The sequence below is a fragment of the Miniopterus natalensis genome, chromosome 7 (genome assembly GCF_054644295.1).
Source record: "Miniopterus natalensis isolate mMinNat1 chromosome 7, mMinNat1.hap1, whole genome shotgun sequence".
Taxonomy (NCBI): domain Eukaryota; kingdom Metazoa; phylum Chordata; class Mammalia; order Chiroptera; family Miniopteridae; genus Miniopterus; species Miniopterus natalensis.
In genome coordinates this window covers 28,912,705-28,933,475 of record NC_142087.1, presented here as the reverse complement: position 1 = coordinate 28,933,475, position 20,771 = coordinate 28,912,705, and the positions used below count along the sequence as shown (strand labels likewise).

Here is a 20,771-nt window from a genome sequence, read left to right as displayed (position 1 = left end):
TTCACTCCACTCCTCCTCTAGAAATAAATTCCTCAAAGCAAACTATAGCGCAGTGCACGTCAGTGGCCACCACCTGCAGACACCTTTGGAGAGAGGGCGTTTACTCATCCAGCCAGGCCCTCAGGCTTTGCTCGTGGAAGCACGTCCATAAGCTGAGAAGCTGTGCAAAGAGTGAAGCAGCGAGCTCAGCTGGATCCTCCAGCATCCCCAGCGAGGCCGCAGCCCCAGGAACCAGTGAGCCAAGTCTGTTTCCGAAGCCAAAGGGGGTCTGAGGAGCCAGTGGGACAAGGAAGGACTGGGACCCATGAAAGCCTCAAGCCCCTTCTCCACATTTCTAATAAATACATACTCGTCCCTGGGCAGGTTGCCTTCTATCGCCCACAAAGCTGGTTCCGGGAAACCCATCCTCCTGGCTCTGCCCCGCCTTGTCTTGCTGGCCTTCACTCCACTGCTGTGTCTGGGGATCGCCTTCCGTTTCTACCTCCTGCACTCGTGTCTTCATTTCAGCATCTGGTTCTGGGGCAAGCAAGTGTCCCCACGGGGGCACTGAGGGAGTGCTGTGGCTGGGACTCAGCTGCAGGGGACCTCTTCTCCTATCACTGATCTCTCCCAACCCACCCTGCCTGGGCCTTGTTCCTCTGTCCTGGACAGGAGGCTATTTTAACTGCTTTGTTTGTTTGGATTTTTTTGTTGTTGTTCTTTTTTTAAATTTTATTTTTGTTTAAAATATTACAGATGTCCCTCTTTCTCCCCAATGACCCATTCCACCCCATCCGTAACTGCTTTGGATGGAGGAGGCAGGGCCATAGGCATGTTTATTCTTCTTGATGTCATCCTTGAGAGGTGAGTAATACACTCCCAACGTGACTGTGGAATGGCCCGTTTGCCAGGTAACAGCACCGATGATTCTGTTGGCTCTTCTAGCTCCATGTGTTGTCTGGATGCGGGTTCATAGGTATCAGAGCTTCTTGTTGAGTTATTTCCCTTATTATCACATACCCTGCAATTGTATTGCTATAGATGCTTTCAGCTCTCGATCCAACCATGTTCCCAGTGTGCTGATCCTGGACCTCCCAACTGTGGGGGCAGGTGGCGCACCTAGTGTCAGGGCAGGGTGGGGGTGGATGGGTACTGCCCAAAGACCAAATCCAACCTCTGCCTGTCTATACATATAAGTCTTTTTTTTTTTTTTTTTTTAACATGTCTTTATTGATTTCAGAGAGAAGAAGGGAGAGGGAGAGAGAGATAGAAATACCAATGATGAGAGAGTCATTATTGACTGGCTGCCTCCTGCATGCCCCTTACTGGGGATCAAGCCCACAACCCAGGCATGTGCCTTGACTGGGAATCGAACCATGACCTCCAGATTCATGGGGCCGACGCTCAACCACTGAACCACAAGGGCCAGGCTATCCAAATAAAGTCTTGTTGGAGGAAGAGCACCCCTGTTTGTGTCCACATTGCCTATGGTGCTTTCCAGACGCAAGGTAACATTAGGAGTTAAGAAGACCACATGGCTCACAAAAGCCCAAGAGGCACTCCTCTTGATAGAAAAAGTTTGCCAAATCCTGCTCTAGGCAATTTGGGCAGAATCTCACTAGCATCTGGGACCACAGTACCTCTCAATCTTTAACTGTCCATGGGTTCCCTAAGAATGTGTAAAAGGCAGACTCCTTGTCCGAAGGTCCAGGCCCTGAGAACATGCATTCCTGGGAGTTCTAAGAGCTGGTGCCTTGCTTGCTCTTTGAGGGAGGCTAGAAGCCCCTCCCACATTGTCCCAGCTGCCATGGACCAGGGACTGTGTGGCCACGTGTGTCCTGAGGGGCCTGATGCGCTGTATTTGTGCCACCTGGAGCTGGCGTAGGAGGTGCAAGAGGGAGAAAGGACCACCCTTTTGGGCCATCACGCTGCCCTGCTGGTATGACTCCAGCAACCGCCCACCCCCTTCAGCCAGGAACCACGCTACGCAGCGCCTCTTGAAATGCTGATGTTTAATGGACTGTTCTACACGAAAAACATGGACAGTGAGGAATTTCTACAACGCCCACGTGTGGGACTCCAGATATTTGCAAGGCAGAGAATAGAGTTCAGAGCTGCTCAGCCACCGTAGGGCCCCCACGGAGAGCTGCTGGGGTCCGAGGGGGGTAGAGAGGTTGGGCTGGAGTGGGAGTCACTTGGTGACCCCCTTACGGCACTTCTTGTTTAGGAGCTGGAACAGCGTCCTCCAGGGCTCCGTGCTGACGGTGAAGAAGCAGGTGAAGGTCTGAGGGAACGAGCACAGGAGTGAGCGTGGGGAGCTGCAGATAGCGCCCATCCCAAAGGCGCACCTGCAAGGTGAGCGGCTGGGGATGCAGGCTCCGGCCCTCAGGCGCAGCCCCAACCTAAGTCTTGGGTGTTCCTGATCTCCTAGCCCCAGGGTCTCCTGTGTCACTCTGCTCTTCCCGGGCCTGTGGTCCCCAAGAAAACCCCTAGGCTGTCCCAGTGTGACCCAGGCCCCTAGGACAGCAAAACATGTCCTTCTCAGTGGGCCTTATCTCAAGTAGCCCTGACCTGAGGTGGGCTTGTCCTAGAGCAGGGGTCCCCTCTCCCTTACCCCCAAGCAGGAACCACAGCTCCTCAGGGCCGGGGGCAGAGCATGGGACACAGGGCAGCTGGCTCCCCTCACTCAAACCCCCATCAGGCTCTGCTTAGTGACGGGGACCTGAGAACTGACCCCTCGGTCATAGGTGATGTTGGCCACCCCTGACATGTTCCTCCCCCCTAAAGGCAGGAAAGGGAAGTGGCCACAGAGCAGGAAGAGCACATCTTGTGGCCAGAACCAGGAGACCCAGACCTCAGGGACAGGAATGATCTGTCACCAGTATGGCCCAAGGTTGAGACAACTGAATGGGGCAAGTGGGCAGTCGGGATCCCAGATTGGCCAGGGGCCTCCCAGTGGATGCCGGGGCTTACCTGACAGTCTGGGCTCCGTATTTAGCACAAGCAGTGGCTATAGCATGGCCAGCAGGTCCCTCACTCACCTGTGTCCCCAGAAATGGCAGGTCCTCTGCCCCACCCCCATTCTACCCTGCGCAGGACCACAGCTGTGGAACCTGAAGGAGGCGCACATGAGTCTTACATTGTTCGGCTCTGAGCTTTCTTGAAAGGGGCAGTTGTCAATGTCATCCTCAAATTTGCCACACTTGGTCCTGCGAAGCTCCAACTCCATGGAGAAAGCTATCATGTTTTCTGCCTGTGGTACGGATAGACGTTAAAGGGGAAACATCCCTCATGATCCCATTGTGTAGCTGCTAGCTTAGACACACAGAGTGTAGGAACAGACCCAAACAGTCCTCTGTATGGGGTTTCCTTCTGGGTCTGGATCAGCTCCCTTGGGTTAAAGCCACGCTTGGGATGTTCTGGGCAAAGAGGCACATAGCCCAGTGGCAGCCCTGGGGTAGAAGCAAGGCTATCACACACTATTAATATCACACACTGCAGTCTCACATTTGCAAGTGCCACAGGGAGACCCCACCTTCCTTTTCAGCGTGCTTCTAGTTTCTACAGCATCCCCAGGGACAGGTGACAAGTGGCTGGGAGGGTGTTGGCTCTGCAAGAATTTGCTTGATAAGTTTTACCCCGGAGTAGGAGACTCATCTATACCCCCATAGTCACACCCTTCACCTGCCCAAGATCAGAAAAATGCCATACACTGCTAGTGAAACACACACACACACACACACACACACACACACACACATACTGAGATGATGGCTTCAAGGACCAACTTCTATTACAAAGTGCACTGTGAAATGTGCTGAACTCCTCCGCTCCAGCCTCCTCTTTTTAACCCATATCTTCCCACTGCATCCCGCCCATTATCCCTGACGCCCAAACTCAGGCTGTGACTCTAGATATAAAAATCCCAGCCAGAGGTCAGCCTGAGAGAGCCCAGCGTGCCTGACCCAGTGGGGATGTAACACACCAGTATCCACAGAGGGTTAAGCTCGGCCGAGGGTGGAGACCCTCTGCCCTTGGTGTGGGCTCTCGGTGCAGAGGTCCAGAAGGCGAGAGAGTAATGCCCCTGACACCACACGCGCGGGCACGCGGGCACACACACACATGCAGGCACACAACCAGAAATGCTTCCCTGTTCGTGTCTGCAGCCCAAATGAAAAGGGCATTGCCGGTTGCATTCTGAAAGAGATTCCATGGGAGGAGAACCTTTGAGGATTAAAAACCATTATCTGGAAAGAGTGTAAGATCCCATCAACCCACATAGGTGGATACCACTGCAGGGAGCCCAGAGCTCATGGAAGTCACAGCAGAGGCCCTGACTTCCCAGGGGGACCTCTGCTTGAGGGGAGAACTCACTGCTCCTGATCCTCAACCCTACACTCCCTCCCCTCCCCTCTCTCTGTTTCTCTCTCTCTAATTATCTTTTTAAATTTTATTTCCCTGAAATATTTCTTCACCCTATCTTTTCAAACATTTTCTCTGTGCATCTCTTTCTTGCTGGATACTTTTATCTCCCCATAGGCTATATTTTGAGGTCATTCTTCATGAAACAATATCATAAAGACTGAAAAATATACATTGTATGTGAGTAGACATTGCTCTGATTTTTTAAATTTCTATGCAAAAACTTTTATAAAGTCTGAAACTAAATAGGTTGTATTTTTATTTTATTTTATAAACTTCAAATGGCATACAGGATCCTTTGATGTGTCCCCGTGCTTTACCCTGACTTAATACAAGTGAAGGCCAGAGGGGCACAAAGATGTGGTTGCCTACCTGCTCCGTCCAGGATTTCAGGATGCGCACCAGCCTGTAGGCATTCCTGTCCTTGTTCCTCATGTTGAATGTGTGTAAGGCATACTCCACAGTGGCAGGGAGATAGCTGTCCATGACTTTTTGGTTATCACTCCTTGATTCTTGAGAAGTCGAGCTGGGAGCCACTAGGAGCTGGGAACCTACAAAGAGCAGGAACATGGCCCAGGGCAGAGCACACCTCCCTTGCTGGCACAGCAGAGCTGCGAGCAACCAGCCACCCATGGCCCTTCCGGCTCAGACTCCCACCCGAGCCTACCCTACCCGGGCAGTGGCCCATTTTATCTAATCCAGGACATATCCTTCCCGTGGGCCTCCTCTCTGCTATTATGCCCTGTCCCCTCCCACATGTGACCCTGCCTCCTCCATCCAAAGCAGTTAAAATTGTTTCCTGTCCAGGACAGAGGAATAAGGCTCAGGCAGGGTGGGTTGGGAGAGATCAGTGATAGGAGAAGAGGTCCCCTGCAGCTGAGTCCCAGCCACAGCACTCCCTCAGTGCCCCCGCGGGGAGAGAAGACTTCACTTGCTTGCCCCAGAACCAGATGCTGTAATGAAGACACAAGTGCAAGAGGTAGAAACGGAAGGCGATCTCCAGACACAGCAGTGGAGTGAAGGTCAGCAAGACAAGGCGGGGCAGAGCCAGGAGGATGGGTTTCCCGGAGCCAGCTTTGTGGGCGATAGAAGGCAACCTGTAACGGAGCTCTGGGAAAGGGCCCCAAACATCTGCCTGAGAATCACCAGCTGAGTTGTGGCCACCTGGGGGCCTCAGGGTGAAGGCTGGAGTTGGTCAGTTTTTCTCATTGTTTGGGGCCTAATGCACTGGCACACCAGCCTCATGCCAGGAGATGTGAGGGGGAAGTTAAAGTTAGCCAGTGGTGATAGAATGGGGCACCCACAAAACCTGATAGAGACAGGATGTAGAGGTTTGGGCAGAGCCAGTAGTAGTCCTAGGCCAGGGCAGGATCTAGGCATGGGACCAGCTGACTCGGTGGACTGGACATCTGACCCTTCAAACCAGGACAAAGGTCTGGGAATCATCAAGGACACAAGACGAAGCCAAACCACTTTCGGGACCCTACAGAATAAGAAGGGAAAGATCAAGAGGAACCATGGCCTACAAAGGAGGTTGCGGACCTGCCCAGGAGCACGGAGGCCGCGTGGGCCTGTATGCACCTCTGGTGTGGTCCAGGCCGGGAGCTGAGACATCCGAGGACTGCAATGCAGGGCTACCATCAGAGCTGCCCTATCTGCTTCCCAAGGGTGTGCCAACCAAGATTCTTAGGGGAGCGTGGCTCAGTCACACTCAGTGAGCCCCCAGTTTTCTATGTGAACCCCTTCTCTGACTCAGAGTTCAAACCTCATACATAATGTTCAGCAACGTACTAAGTGCATACAATTCAATGCAAAGAGAGGGGTAGGCATCACCACGTGCTTTACCCAACTGACGACCTAACTCCTGGTCCATGTTTACTTATTTATTTTAATAAATCTTTATTGATTTCAGAGAGGGGAAGGGAGAGGGAGAGAGAGAGAGAAACATCAATGATGAGAGAGTCATTGATCGGCTGCCTCCTGCGCACCCCCTACGGGGATGAGGCCAAAAGCCAGGCATGTGCCCTGACCGGGAATCAAACCGCGATCTCCTGGATCCTAGGTTGACGCTCAACCGCTGAGCCACGTTGCCGGGGCCCTGGTCCATATTTAAATTCTGCTGTTGAGACACTCAGCCTGGGCTTTAGGCAGGAGCACTAACCAGCAGCTCGCAGAACTGGGACCTGCTGCACAGCTTGCTGTCCAGCCTCAGAGAACTCAGCCCCTGCGAGCGCTTGATTTTCGGGAAGGCAGAGCTCTAGCAGAAGACACCTCGAGGTCTCCTGGAGCTTTGTTCTGCTTCTTTCATTATCTATCTCTTTTGTTGTCCAAGTATCTTCTCATCTCTCCTCTTCCTGTATTTCTCCCCCAGTCTTATCCACATCACTGTGTCCTCAGCATTTCCCTCTTTCCATCTTTTTCCTTTCTCTTCTCAGTTCTCGTATGAATTTTTCACTAACAGGCTTTAATGGACATCTAAAACTTTGTAAAATATTTACTTTACTACCTTAACCTATTTTCTTTTTGTAGACTATGCAGTGGCTTAGTGATCTGTCCACAAAGGCTTCCATTCAAGAGGTAGAGCCTAAATTTTTGTGTATTTTCCCCCCATTTGTGTTGGTCGGGCTCAGTAACTGGCTTCTAACTAATAAATAAAGTGTAAGTGATACTGTACAGCTTCAAGGACTGGCTCATAAAAGGCCCTGTGGCTTTCTGCTTCCCTTTGGCCCCTGCTCTCTCTTGGATCCCTTGCTTTGGGTTTAGCCAGCTGCCCTGTGGAGCGGGCCTATGGGGAGACCCAGTCCACATGTGCTCTGAAAACAACTGGTGAGGAAATGAGGCCTCCAGCCTTGGGGGTGAGCCTCTTCAAAGTGGATCTTCCAGCCCCGTCAAGCCATCAGGTGACTGCAGTCCCAGCTAATATCTTGACCACAACTTCATAAAAGACCCCAACAAAGCCCACCTGGATTTCCAAACCACAGATAGCAAGAGGTTATTTCAAGCCAGAAAGAATATTCCTTCTAAATTACATAATCTAGATCCATTGACAGTTATAGATATCCATCCCAGTTATTTATTTTGTATAACAAGTAATCCCAAAGTGTATGTACTCAAACCTTGAATTGATTAAAGCGGTTTGTACTTAATTACACAGAGACGTGGTTGAAACTGCGATCCAAAGCTACCCCTTCCCTTGAGTTATAAAGGTGCCTTCTTCAGAGCCCATAGCAACTGACGTTTTCTCCCAAGTAGCCCGATGTCCTTGCACGTCCTGTGCCCCAGCCTCCCCAGCACGCTCAGATAAGACCTGGGGATACTTTGACTTTCATTTTCTCACTTATCTCAGCCAGAGAGAGGATCTCCTTTATTCTGAAGAACTGACATATCAGTTTGCTCTTTTCTTATTTCTAGCACAGCTACACATTCTTTATGTGCTGAGGAAAAAGAATGATTAAAAATAACAATTTCTATGGACTATTTTATAATATAATGGACAACAGGTCTTGTGGGCAGAGAAGAGAGCAAGAAAGACAGAGGCCCAGGTTCGGATGCCTGCATCCTTGCCAGGCCCAGGCCAGCCTTGATTGCACTGCGAGCCTTTGAAATCTGGAGGCTACCTGAGCAGCCCACAGTCCCTACGTTGTCCCCACCCTGCACAAACATCTCACCTTAGTCTGGACAACCACTCGAGACCAAAGTTTAAATTCCTACCCTGGGGTAACATATGACACTCCGAGACCTCAGGGTGTCATCCCCAACATTCTCAGGGGTGGATTCCCAGGCCTGGGGCAGCAGGAGATAAGAGCCGCTTGTGACGGTTATCAAATGTTCTGCATTCGTATCTCGTGTTCTGTTCTGTGGCCACTTTCCCATCTGCCAGGGAACATTTAGACATTTTCCTTGGCTTCCCAGGGGTCAGGGTCATGGCACAGCCCTGGGGCTCAAGAAATACAGAATCAAACACAAAGTAACAATGAGATGGAGAGCTCCAGGGGGCCTTTGCCGATGCCCAACCATTCCCAAGGGGACAAAGGAAGGGGAGGGGGCTGGAGCAGGGACAGGAGACCAGCCCTGCTGTCAGCAGTCCTTGCCCTGCCTGCTCCTCAGCACAGCTTCACACATCCCAAATTTTCAGGTTGCTTCCTAAGCTCACACCACCCCCTCAGGTCCTGGTACAGCCCGTGGGATGAGAACTCTGGTTTCCCCCTGCCCCGCCCCCGTGACCACCCAGCCTGGAAAAGAAACACATCCTGCTTGAAAGATCCCGCTCCCCCCGCCAAAAAAAATTTTTTTTTCATGATCTAAGAGGGGAAAAAGGAATTGATGGCAAAGCCAATGCTTCTGTCACCCATGTGTCATCTAAGAAGCACCATCTCCCAGGAGGAGGGTTGGAGGCCCTACTTCTAGTGGGCTGCTGGTCCTTTGGGTGGCCAAGGTCGCAGGCTTTAGTGAGTCTTCAAACCTTGGGAGAATGAGCCCAGACTGAGTTGTCTCAGAATCCAAACACCCACGTGTTCAAATTCCCTCCATATCACATCAAACACCGGCAACCATGAGCAAATAAACAATCTCATTAGTCAGTTGAGCTGTCTCCATCCTGACTCACTGTGTCAGAAGGGCCCAGAAGGTTCTGAAGAGTTAAACCTGAAGCGGTGCACTGCTGACCTCAGGTGTGGACCATAAAGTGTGGTTGGCCCCACATGCTTGCACTAGGTATTACTGGTAGGAGGAAAACGACCTGCCCGGGGTGTGTGGACGACTCCGGTCCCTCCAGGCGTGTAACCTCACTGTAGAGCTCAGAGAAGAAAGACCTTCTGAGGGGCTGCTCATGGGCCCAGGTGGGACCTGCCGGCTCTAGGAGCAAGTGCTCAGCAGCACAGGCTGTGCTCCCACAGCGGTTGGGGCTTAAGAGCAGAGGTGGGTGGAGAGGACGGGGCTGCAGGTGCTGCAGGGAGCATCCCTTTCTGGAGGTGGGAGAAGCAACATGACAAAATCTACTTGTCCGGTGTCTCCAGAACTCTGTGAGCACACCGAGGGGGGGGGCACAGGCATGCCTTTCCCACTGGCTGAGATGAGGGAGGTGCAGATGAAGCATGCCCGGCTGCCTGGCCTTACCCAGGCCAGCCCCCAGGCTGCCTCAGCTGGCTACTCCTTGGGCTGGCTACCCGGGCTCCACCATGAGGCTGTTTCCTTCAGAAGCTGACATTGAGACCAAAATTCAGGTGCAAGTGTTCTATTTGGAGGTGATCCCAGAAAACACCAGAAGGGTTCATGGGGAAGTGGATTGGAAGCAGCATGTAGCAGTGAGCAGAATCCCAATGTCAGCAGGCTCCTTCTTGCTGGGCTCCTCCCAAAGACCGGGCAGGACAAATTTTGGTGTTATCTTCTGGGGCATCAGAAGGCTAAGATATTTATCCTACAACTTCAGCCACTGGCTCAGATCTCGCAGGGGCATTACCTCCTCAGCACTCTAGCCTGCCCCTTATAGCTGAAGAGGAAACCCTTAGACAAAGAGGCGCAGGTGCTTGCCATGGGTCCTGCCAAGAAAGAACTCATAGGGAGTTTTGCCTGTCAGCCAGGTGGCCTCTGAGCCTCACCACCTCTCACATGTCTAAGTTAGAACAGGCTCCTGCGTTATTATTGTCATTCCCCTGCTGATCTTGATCTGCATACCAGTGCTACAGTTCCACATTCAAGTCTCCGAAAGCGCCTCTTTCTGGTCACGTTAACCTCCGTCATGATCTCAGACCACTCCGACACACACACACACACACACACAAGAAAAAAGGCCATGGAAAAGCAAAAAGCCCACAAAAATGAAGTCATTGGGTCAGCCGTGTTATTTGAATGTTTCGCAAGTGCCTTTGCTTCTTTAACTGAAAGTGAGAGTAGTAGAATGTACTAGAAGATAATTAGACATCTTTGCATTGATTCTTCAACATAGTGAGTTCAAACACCCAGGGTTTGGTTGCAATGATAAAGGTGCAAAGAAACATCTAAAAGAGACAAAAAGAATAATCAGCTTTAAGAAAGAAAATTGAAGAAAGGTATTTTTTAAAGTTCCTACTTTAAGGCGTGAGGATTTGGCTTCGGGAATAGTAAGAGGTGGTCTGAGCCAGCCATACCCCATCAGCCTCAGAGCTGTTGACCTGAGACTTGACTGCAGAGGAGCCGGCCTCACTCACCAGGATGGGCTCCTGCCAATTCATTTCCTGGTACCTGTTTGCCCCAGGATGGCCCAGGAGCTGGCTATCCTTAGAAACCCTGCTTCCAGCTCTGGTTTTCATCTAGTAGGGCCAACTTCCCTGCAGCCCATGAAGACCCCATGCTGCATGGAGGGCCCAGTGGGTCCTTCCCAGGGGAGGCAACGCAAGAAAGTACAGGGTCCTGCATGCCCTGGGGAGGGGATGGGGGTCAGAGCTTGGACAGATACCACCAAGAAAGCTTCCACTCTGGGAGCTGGGAGGAGACGCATAGCGCTCTTTTCAGGGCCCGTAGAATGAGCAGGGCTTCAGGCTCACCGTGTGGGATGCGTGAACTTGTGTCCCTCCTCTCCCCTAAAAATGTTATTCAGTTAGAATTAAAACAAAGTAGGGATACCTCCATTACATCAATGGAAATGTATATGGCAGCATCAAGTAGAACTAAAGTTGCATAAAATACAAAGACTGGGGGAAAGCAGAAGGCTGAACATATAAGACTAGAGTGGGCGTGTGAGGCCATTGGGCTAGGAGTCTTGGAACCGACCCAAAGCTTCCAGGCCTTTGTACAGCAGCCGAACTATTGGAACCAGCCAAGGAAAGCTCGCTATGGCATTACCAGCTGAGAGCAGTAACAAGCCTGTGCGGTTAGTCAGGCCATGCTTTCTACTGGGTAAGCCCCCTCTGGCAGACAGTCCACAAGGATGGCTGCCATCAATTCCTTTCCTGCTAGTAAATGCGTGACTCTCTGCCCGTGGAGAGGGGAGTCTGAGCTCTCTTCTTGAACCAGGGCTCACCCCATGACTTAATTTGTCCAAAAGAATGTGATGGGACATTCTGGGACTTCCAAGCCAAGGCCTCAGGAGGACTGGTGGCACTTCTGCTCCCTCCTTTCGAAATGCAAATCCCTAGAAACCTCTATGCTTTGAGGAAGCCCAAGTGTAGGATGATATTTCATCCCAGTTTTCCCAGGTTGTCCCTGGTTTTAGCACTGAAAGCCCCACATCCTAGGAAACCCCTTAGTGCTGGACAAACCAGGGTAACTGGTCACCCTGCAAGTTTGCCCCATGGAGAGGCCCTGAGCAGAGTGAGAGGGAAAGATGGCAGCCAGCCCCCAACTGTTTCGGCTGTCCGAGCTGAGACCACCAGACGTGTAAGTAGAGCAGATGTCTGGAACGTTCTTACTGCAGCACACAACACAGGGATCAGAGCCCAGCCCAGACTGCAGAAGAATGAAAAATAATGCTCCGGTGTTGCTTTAGGCCACTGTGCGTGTGTGTGTGTGTGTGTGTGTGTGTGTGTGTGTGTGTGTGTGTGTGTGTGTGAGTCAGAATATGGTTTAGAAAAGGAAACTTGAAAATCAAAGCAGGGCTGGGTCTACCCATCTTATCCGCCCGGGACACAAGCCTAACCACGGCAGCCACTCCCGTCTCAGCCACAAACCTTTTTCATTTGGGGATCCTGTTGGAATGGGCAGTTTACGTTTTCCTCTGAAGTTCTCTTGCACACTGTTCGGGCAATTTGGACTTGGAGAAAGTAGTCCAAACCATCTGTGACCTGTCAATGAATAATTTAAAACTTAGATGTCATAATAGCAGTCTCTGATAAATAAACATGCCTATGTAGGGTCAATGACCCTCTCCTATAGTTCCCTTGCCAGAAGTGTTGGAGTAAGTGGGGAGGAGGGTCCATACTTTGATCTCTCTCCCTCTCTCTCTCTCTCTCTCTCTCTCTCCCCTCTTTCTCTCTGTCTCTCATTATGGTATTTAATTTTAAAGTAACAACAACTGTCTCAAGATAAAGCAAGAAAACTGTTCTCCATAGAACTTTATTGGAGTTTGGGAAGAAAACAGCAGAGGTTATAGCATCTTCATGCCTAGTCAATAGAAAAGACATCCCAGAACTGAAATATACTTAGAGCGTATTGCTTCTCTCCAAAGCCTCCCATGCTTTGGCAATTTGAACAATATATACCTATTCCATGTGATACACCCTCCAAATTTCCTGACTTCCAGAGCACCTCCCTCATCTGTGCCAAGCCCACCATGCACTCTATTCAGGGGTGCCTTGTGGGGACATGGAGCCGCACAGTGGTAAATGTGGGCTTTAATGATCAAAAAATGAACAAGAAAACAAGTTTTACAAGATTTAGGGGAGAGAATATATGAACGAGAATGGCCAAGGTAAACATAGTAACTGATCCCAGAAGAATAAGTGATAATTCAGAAAATATAGCAAACATTTTAGAAATTCTGGACAAATTTCCTGGGCTTTGAACTAAATGGATGTGGCAGGCAGAATTCTAAGTGTGATTTCATGAGTACCTTTAAATTTTCAGTATGAACTGCCTAGTTGACCTCCTGTCCTGACCACATTAGAAAATGGGAAGGTAGGCCGGCAGTGTGTAGAATATATCTGGAAGGACAGAGCACACTGCTCCTGATGGTGCCCCCAAGAATGAGTCAGATTGAAAATGCAAGCAATGAGTGTTCACTTTCATGTTTTAACTCAACAACTTCCAAGCGTATGTACTCCTAGAACTTTCTTATAGCCAGCTATCGAGCTTCTCAGCCTCAGCACCACTGACCTTGGGCTGGCTCCCTCTTTTGTGCGCTGCAGGGTGTGTAGCAGCAGGGTCCCTGGCCTCCACCCACTGGATGTGAACAGATGGCCCTTCCACTGTGATGACCACGAATGTCTCCAGGTATTGCCAAAGTCCCCTGCCAAGCAAAATCCATACCCAGCTGGTACCCACTGCTTCATACTTGAGGGATATTTCCAAATCATAAAAGGGACTGATTTAAATCAGGTCCAATAGCCACCACCGGCCACCAGCCCTGCCTTGACCCCCTTGTACAATATCACAGCACAATCATCTTTCTCAGGAAATCCTACATTGTCCCAGTGCTCACGGCCACCATATAATTCCTATTCAAATTCCTCTAATTGCCCTAATAACGGTCTTTCTAATTTTTTTAAATCCAAGAGATAATACAAGATCATACATTACATTTATTGTTATGTTTAAGTCTCTTTTAATCCAAATCAGGTTCCCAGTTTTTTCCTCTGTCTTTCATGACAGTGCTCTTTTTTTAAAAAAAATTCTTAAGTATTTTAAAAAATATTTTTATTGCTTTTTAGAGAGACAGGAAGGGAGAGGGAGAGAGAAAGAGAAATATCAATGGGAGAGCAGAACATCAATCGGCTGCCCCCAGCAGGTCCTCCACTGGGGATCAAGCCACACCCCAGGCAAGTGCCCCAACCAGGAATCAAACCAGCACGGCCACCACCCCGCTCACTCACCCCCGCCCCCGGCGCATGGGATAACACCCAACCACTGAGCCACACCAGCAAGGGCGACACTGATGTTCCTAAGTGATATTATGGAATGCCCCACAATATGGATCTGTTGGATTGTTCCTCGTGACTACGGTCGGGGTATGCTTTTTTGTGATGTTGTGTCCTTTCAGTGATATCACATCAGGGGCACATGTCCATTTTTCCCAGTGTTCGGTGTCCGCCAGAAAGTCTATCTTTTCTCCATTGTGATTAATTAATCCCTGCAGAAATCTGTTCTCCAGCTCTGTCTCACCCAATGGTTATAAAATTTATTGATGATCTTTGCCTGAGTTAGTTATTACCATGGTGGTTGCAAAGGGTGACTTTTTAGTTACATATTCTTTGACATCTGTAAGTAGCATTCTCCTGTAAAGAAAAGTCTTCCCTTCTCTGCCCTGATTCTCTTTATCAGTGAAAGCTGGATTTGTAGTTTCTTTGCTTATTTATTGTATAATAATTTATCCCTGTCTTCACTCATTTTGATGATATTAGCCCAAATTTTCCCAAATAGATCCCAGGGTGATTACAAATGAGCCCTTTCTAGTTTGGCTTATTAGTAACCACCCTGGGATCTATTTATTGAATATTAGTGAGTCTTCCCAAACCCTGTAATAAGAATTGTACATGTTTTATTCCACATGTACATTATAGCAACATGTTTTATGATGTAGTATAATCAATTTTAAGTTATTTTAATGGATATTTTCTATTTCGTCTCAGAATAATGAAGGATCAATTACAATTAATTTTCTTTTCAAAACCCCAGAAATAAAATTAATTTGTTTGGCTAAACGCATCTCTGAGCTGTTTTCTACTCCCTGGTCTTGGCGTCACAAATAATGGCCCCACCACGACCACAGATGTGCAGAGAACCGAGGAGCCAACCCCACCAACCTGCTCCTGGGACTTCAGGACCTTCTCCACCTTGAAGCTGTAGGCATCTCTGCTGGCCTTGTTATACTCCTTCATGGCGAACCACAGCGCCTGCTGCACGTACACGTAGTTTTCCGGGATGTCTTCGAATTCTCTCACTACCTTTGGCGTGCCCCAGGCATGCGCAGCTCTGGACACAAGGACCACGCTGGCCACCAGGAGCAGGAGGCTTGGGTAGAGTCTGGCCATGGCACCTCGGCCAAGGGAGCGCAGGCTGAGCTCCTCCTGCCCTTCCAATGTTGGGGCACTAAGCAGACTGGACTAGCCCTGGTGCGTCTACCCCCCCAGCTCCTCTTGACACTGCTGTGGGTGAGAAGGAAAGAATCTCTGTAAACATTGTTTTTTTGTGGGTTCTCTCTCCTTCCCCGAAGAGGAGCCATGTGAGAAATCTGCAGTCACAACTCAGTCCATTTTCCCACTTTGGCTCTTTTCTTTCTGGGAGGATGCATGCATCTACACACTCACACAGGGAAGTACGCCACACATAAGTGCAAGCGTGCGTGCACACACACAGACACACACACACATTTCTTCCCTGACAGAAGACCCCTGTTGCCTTGTCTGCAAGGTCCCTGTGTATCCAGTGAAGATGCGTAACTGCATCAAGTCTGTGTGAACCAGTGGGCGCGAGCACCTGCAGCAGATGCACTGCCACAGGGAGATGACAGGTCTCAAAACTCCTCTTACGCCCAGCCAGCGTGGCTCAGCAGTTGAGCATCGACCTATAATCCAGGAGATCGGGGTTCAATTCCTGGTCAGGGCATTTGCCTGGGTTTTGGGCTCCATCCCCAGTAGGGGGTGTGCAGGAGGCAGCCGATCAATGACTCATCTTTGATGTTTCTCTCTCTCTCTTCCTTTCCCTTCCTCTCTCTGAAATCAATATATATATATTTAAAAACTTTTCTTATTTCCATTCCAGGAGTATATATGAAAGTCTTGGTACAGCCTCAAAACTATGCCCTGCATCTCACCTCTTTCTAGTCTGGCTCATTAGTAATCACCCTGGGATCTATTTATTGAATATTGGTGAGTCTTGCCAAACCCTGTAATAAGAATTGTACATGTTTTAGTCCATTTAATCATTGCCATTCCCCATGGGGCCTTTTACACTGAGGAAAATGAGACTCACAAAGAAGTCAAGCCAACGCCTTGGCCACTTGACAAAGCAAGAGCTTGACTTCACTGCTTGCCCTGACCTGAGCCTGTACACCCACTCGACCTGACACACGCGTGTGTACAGACCACAGCTGGTAATGCACATGTGCTCTTGAGGAGACTCAGTGCTACTGTATAAGCTAAATCAGGATGTAGGTGGTGAGACAGGCAGAACAATTAAGAGTAGACGATGACTGAGCAGCAAGCAGGCAGAACCCAGCTGTGCTCGTTACAGACCAGTGGTAAGTGCCTCATGCCTGAGTTGAACATAGAAGGTGACCCTGAAATTCATCAGCTATTAAGTACATGTGCGATACACACAGCAGACAATACTCAGAAGATCTTCACTTACTGCCCACCGGTGACCATTCTGGCCCCATGTGTCTTCTCCCCAGAAAACTTAAACCAAATGCTGGGATGCTCAGAAGGCCACCCCACATGCCCAGCTGTGCAAGGGCAAGGCAGACTCGCCTGGGGAAGGCGCTGCAGCAGGGAGCGTGGCCGGCCCAGGTTCCCCCCTGCCCCACGTGCCGCGTGTCTGTCGCTGGTTAACCTGCTCCTTCTGATGGCCTTGTTCCTTGGTCAGTGGTTTACACTGATTTGTTACACGTGCGATTCGAGCAGCAAACTTTGGCCTATGAGCCTTTCTGCTCTGTGGTGTCTGGAATAAGCGGCCTGGGGCATACTTGGAGGCCACCCTGGTATTTCTGTCATCTCCTACCCAGTACAGCTGTACCCACCTCAGAACCAAGCCCTTCACCAGTTTCCTTCTTGCTGAGCCTTGAGCTGGACACCCTGGCCCGCAGGTGATATCTTTCTCCTTTCTGGGGACTTGAGCTCTGATCAGCTCCAACCTCATGGGCCACTCTGGGTCCCCAGGACACTCAGTTCATGCCTGTGCTTGGTCAGGGTGTTGGTGGGTCCTAAGCTCAGGGCTACCCCTGCCCTCTGGCTATATACCCCAGCCAGGTGGTCTCATCTATGGCTCCTTTGTGAGGTAAACCTAGCCCCTCTGATGCAGCTCAAGTGAGCAGCACCTCTGGCAGGGGTCCCTCACCCTTCAGTTCACAGGCTCACCAAGAGCCACTAGTGTCTGTCCCCAGTGCAGAGCTTCCTGACCTTCTATATTTCCGGACTTTAGACTAAACTATTGGGAGCAGAAAGCACCTCCACGGCCATTTCTGTCATGCTCCTGCTATGGGATTTCATGATCTTAGAGACAGGAAGAGGCACCAAATAGCCAGTCTCAGGGAACCTGGGACTGAGAGGCCCTAGGGAGGAGAAGTCCTTGGTGGTGCCTGGGTCAAGGAACTGCGGGCCTATGGCTGGCAGAAGCTGTCACCTGAAGTTCTTTGACTAATCTCTCCTCACCCACTCTGCCCCCCACCTCTGCCTTCCCTCTGAGATCTGTCCGTCTGTTCCATGCTTCTATGTCTCTGGATCTGTTTTGTTCTTCAGTTTATTTTGTTCATTATATTCCACATATGAGTGAGATCATGTGATACTTGTCTTTCTCTGACTGGCTTGTATCACTTAGCAGGTCCCTCCATGCTGTCCCAAAGGGTAAGAGAGCCTTCTTCTTTACAGCTGCATAGTATTCCACGGTGTAAATGTCCCACAGCTTTTTTATCCACTCACCTGCTGATGGGCACTTGGGCTGCTTCCAGATCTTAGCTATTGTAAATTGTGCTGCTATGAACATAGGGGTGCATATATTCTTTCTGATTGGTGTTTCAGGTTTCTTAGGATATATTCCTAGAAGTGGGATCACTGAAATACCACCCAGAAGGTGTCAGATGGCATCGCCCATGCTGGCATGTTGTCAAGGTCCACCCACGCTGTAGCATACATTGCTATTTCACTTCCTCTTTTTGCCGAGCAATGTTCCACTGTGTATATGACATACTTCACTTATCCATTCATCAATCTGTGGACATTTGGGTTGTTTTCACTCTTTGGCTATTATGAATAATGCTGCTATGAACATTCGTGTTCAAGCTTTTGTGTGGACATATGTTTTTATTTCTGTTGAGTATATCCCTAACGCGAGTTATTGGCTTACATGTAACTCTGTTTAACTTTTTGAAGAACTGCTAAATGGTTTTCCAAAGTGGCTGCACCATTTTACACTCCCATCAGCAGTGTATAGGGTTCCAATTTCTCTGCCTCCTTGACAACATTGGTTATCATCTGTCTTTTCGATAGCCATCCTAGTGGGTGTGAAGTGACAAGTGGTAAGAATTTGACAGATGTGACACAGAAAAATTTAATTTCCATAATATTAAAGTGCTATGGCAAGTAATTATTTTTGTAAAAAGACAAAAACCCAAGAAGTAACTTGTATAAAAGTCAAAAATACACAAATCACAGGAAAAAAAAATAAATGTCTCTAATATACATGTAAAAATATGCTTAACCCTCTCAACAATAAAAATTCAAAGTAACCCAACAATGAAATGTCACTATTCACCTACACATTGGAAAAAATGAAATACAATAACAATAACGTCTTATCACAATGATTAAGCAATCTCTGTTGAACATTTGAAAGTTACATATTCCTTAACACGATATTCTGCGTCTAGGATTGTATACCACAGAAATATTTGCCTATGTGTACAAAATTGACTGAAAAATTATTTACTGCAACAAAATTTCTAATAGTAAAACAAGGAAATTGGTCCAAATATGTATCAAAGTAGACTATTAAATAAGATGTATAATATCCATGAAATGAGATTTTAGAAATCAACAAAGATATGTGCCTAAAAAAAGCTATCTGCTCTATATAAATGTCAAAAGCAAGTTATAAAATACTAAGCAGAGAAAGATCTTGATTTGTTAACAAAAAAGATAATTGTTTATTAAACTCAAAAGAAAATCTGGAGATTCTGAGCCATTCACAGGCTTGTGCCTGTCCTCGAGGCCTTCAAGGGGAGGTATCTATGCCACCTGGTTGTTCTGTCCACTTTTGTTCTATTTTAAGGCACATGTATAATTTGGGGTGCATTTGGGTCCACAATTATTACATCTTCAGAATCAATCAATCCTTATGGCATTAAGTAGTGGCTTTATTTAGGTTTCAAGAGATATTTTCTCAGTCCTACTGTGTGGCCAGCAGTGCTCTAAATAAGGTGGTCAAGCTGGGCTCTGCAGCTTGGAAGCCACCTTAGCCCTTCATCATCATATGGGGTCTCCAGGTGAAGAATCGCATAAAAAGAAATTGCCTTTTCTCCTCTCTTATAGGATATATACCAGTTATTTCATTTTCTTGACTCACTGAGTTTTCCAGTATGTTCCAGACCAACGTCCTTTCTAGTTCCTGAGACCTATTTTCATCTATCTAGTCACATATTTCTTGCTCATTTGTTTTATAGTTATAAACATTATATTGCTGGGTGTTGGGTCCTTAACAATATGAAATTACCCTGTCATTGAGTGAGAGAATTTAATCCGCTCACATTTTTCTGACCACTGATCCGAACACTTTTATTGCATAACAGCTCATTTGTTTTCTTTACTTTTAATCATGAATTTAATCAGTTCTTCATCATAGTTAATTTTATTCATTTTACACATCAATAAATATAACTTATAAGGAATTTGAAATGGGAGATGATCCTGGATTACCCAGGCAAGTCCAGAGTAAACAGGGGGGGTTCTTGTGAGGGAAAGGGGAGGCAAGAGGATGCGAGAAGATGTGGCAGAAGACAGGGGAGAGAGACTGACGGGAGGGTGCCATGTTGCTGAGTTTGAAGACCTGAGAAAGGACCACGCAGGATGCAGTCGGCCTCTAAAGACTGCGAAGGACAAAGACATTGATTCTCCCCTACGCCCTCAGGAGGGAATAAAGTCCTGCCAGCCCACTTTAGATTTCTGACCCGCAGACTGTAAGACAGTAAACACAAGCTCTTTTAAGCCAAAAAGAAAGAAATACAACTTTGCATCTGCTTTGTTTCACCACTATTGTTATCAATAACTTTAGCCTCTATCCAAACAACAAACATTTAGAAAGGTTTCGCTTATCCTGCTCACCCATCATTCTTACCAAGTCTGACAGCTTTTGTGGAAATCATGAATCCTTTTTTAAGTAATTTAAATGGCTGACACATTCGTGGTGATGATATTGGTTTCAATTTTGTTGCCGGTCCCTTGGGTAGCTGCTGCATTTGGGTTGAGCTGAGCGTTGTCTTGTATATTCAGGAGGCCTTTATATATTCTGATTTGACTTTGTCTTTTAGACTGTCCCTTCTCAGCAAGGGACGCTCTTTCTGGCCGGAGAGCTCCCTCTGGGTGCTGAGCAGTGGGGGATGGGGTGATGTGTGTGTGTGGGGGGTGATGAAGTGGCCCTCCTTCCCTTTGTGTGTGGTTACTGTCCTGGTTTTTGTTTCCATGTACTGCTGAAGTTCCTTAAGTGGTGTCTGAGCTCCTCGGAGCTGTGTCTGTCTTGCGGTCGATCTTCGTGGGAGAATGGATCCCAGGGTCTCCGGTAATGCTGTCTTGGAGACATCACTCTGTAATTTTTTCTTGATAGTTGGACATAATGTACCACCATGAACTGTGGTAAATAACCCCTCAGGGATGTGGTGGTGAAGTTTTGGGGAGAGGAAGCTTTCTTTGGTCCTATGATTAGGCCTCAGGCTTTTACCGAGCCTGTGCCTCTGGGCTGTGAACTTCACAAGTGTTTCAGGTTTTCACCTGCCCCTCCTTAGGCAGGAGAAGGTGGCTAGAGACAGGGCTGGG

At 48.5% G+C, this 20,771-nt stretch overlaps 2 protein-coding genes across 2 annotated transcripts; both read right to left on the bottom strand.

Moving 5' to 3' along the window:
* Window positions 1-2,170: 2,170 nt before the first annotated feature.
* On the bottom strand, window positions 2,171-5,034 carry LOC107536263 (cystatin-9-like). The gene is made up of 3 exons (XM_016211922.2): window positions 4,774-5,034; window positions 3,119-3,232; window positions 2,171-2,263 (listed from the first exon to the last, which is right to left on the bottom strand). The coding sequence occupies exons 1-3, from the start codon at window positions 5,032-5,034 to the stop codon at window positions 2,171-2,173; spliced, it is 468 nt and encodes a 155-aa protein (XP_016067408.2).
* A 5,279-nt stretch (window positions 5,035-10,313) lies between these two features.
* On the bottom strand, window positions 10,314-15,062 carry LOC107536311 (cystatin-13-like). Its single transcript, XM_016211959.2, has 3 exons — window positions 14,835-15,062; window positions 12,045-12,158; window positions 10,314-10,397 (listed from the first exon to the last, which is right to left on the bottom strand). Exons 1-3 carry the CDS (start codon window positions 15,060-15,062, stop codon window positions 10,314-10,316), a joined length of 426 nt encoding a protein of 141 aa, XP_016067445.2.
* Between the last annotated feature and the right edge of the window lie 5,709 nt (window positions 15,063-20,771).

Bases quoted from the DNA above. Each gene is read 5' to 3' on its own strand.
- LOC107536263 (XM_016211922.2), bottom strand. From the start codon at position 5,034: ATGGGTGGCTGGTTGCTCGCAGCTCTGCTGTGCCAGCAAGGGAGGTGT. The intron at 3,233-4,773 runs GTAGGCAACCAC...TCCGTACCACAG, and splicing joins TGAAATCCTGGACGGAGCAG to GCAGAAAACATGATAGCTTT. The intron at 2,264-3,118 runs GTAAGACTCATG...TCGTTCCCTCAG, and splicing joins AAAGCTCAGAGCCGAACAAT to ACCTTCACCTGCTTCTTCAC.
- LOC107536311 (XM_016211959.2), bottom strand. From the start codon at position 15,062: ATGGCCAGACTCTACCCAAGCCTCCTGCTCCTGGTGGCCAGCGTGGTC. The intron at 12,159-14,834 runs GTTGGTGGGGTT...ATTCATTGACAG, and splicing joins TCCTGAAGTCCCAGGAGCAG to GTCACAGATGGTTTGGACTA. The intron at 10,398-12,044 runs GTTTGTGGCTGA...TGTCTCTTTTAG, and splicing joins AGGATCCCCAAATGAAAAAG to ATGTTTCTTTGCACCTTTAT.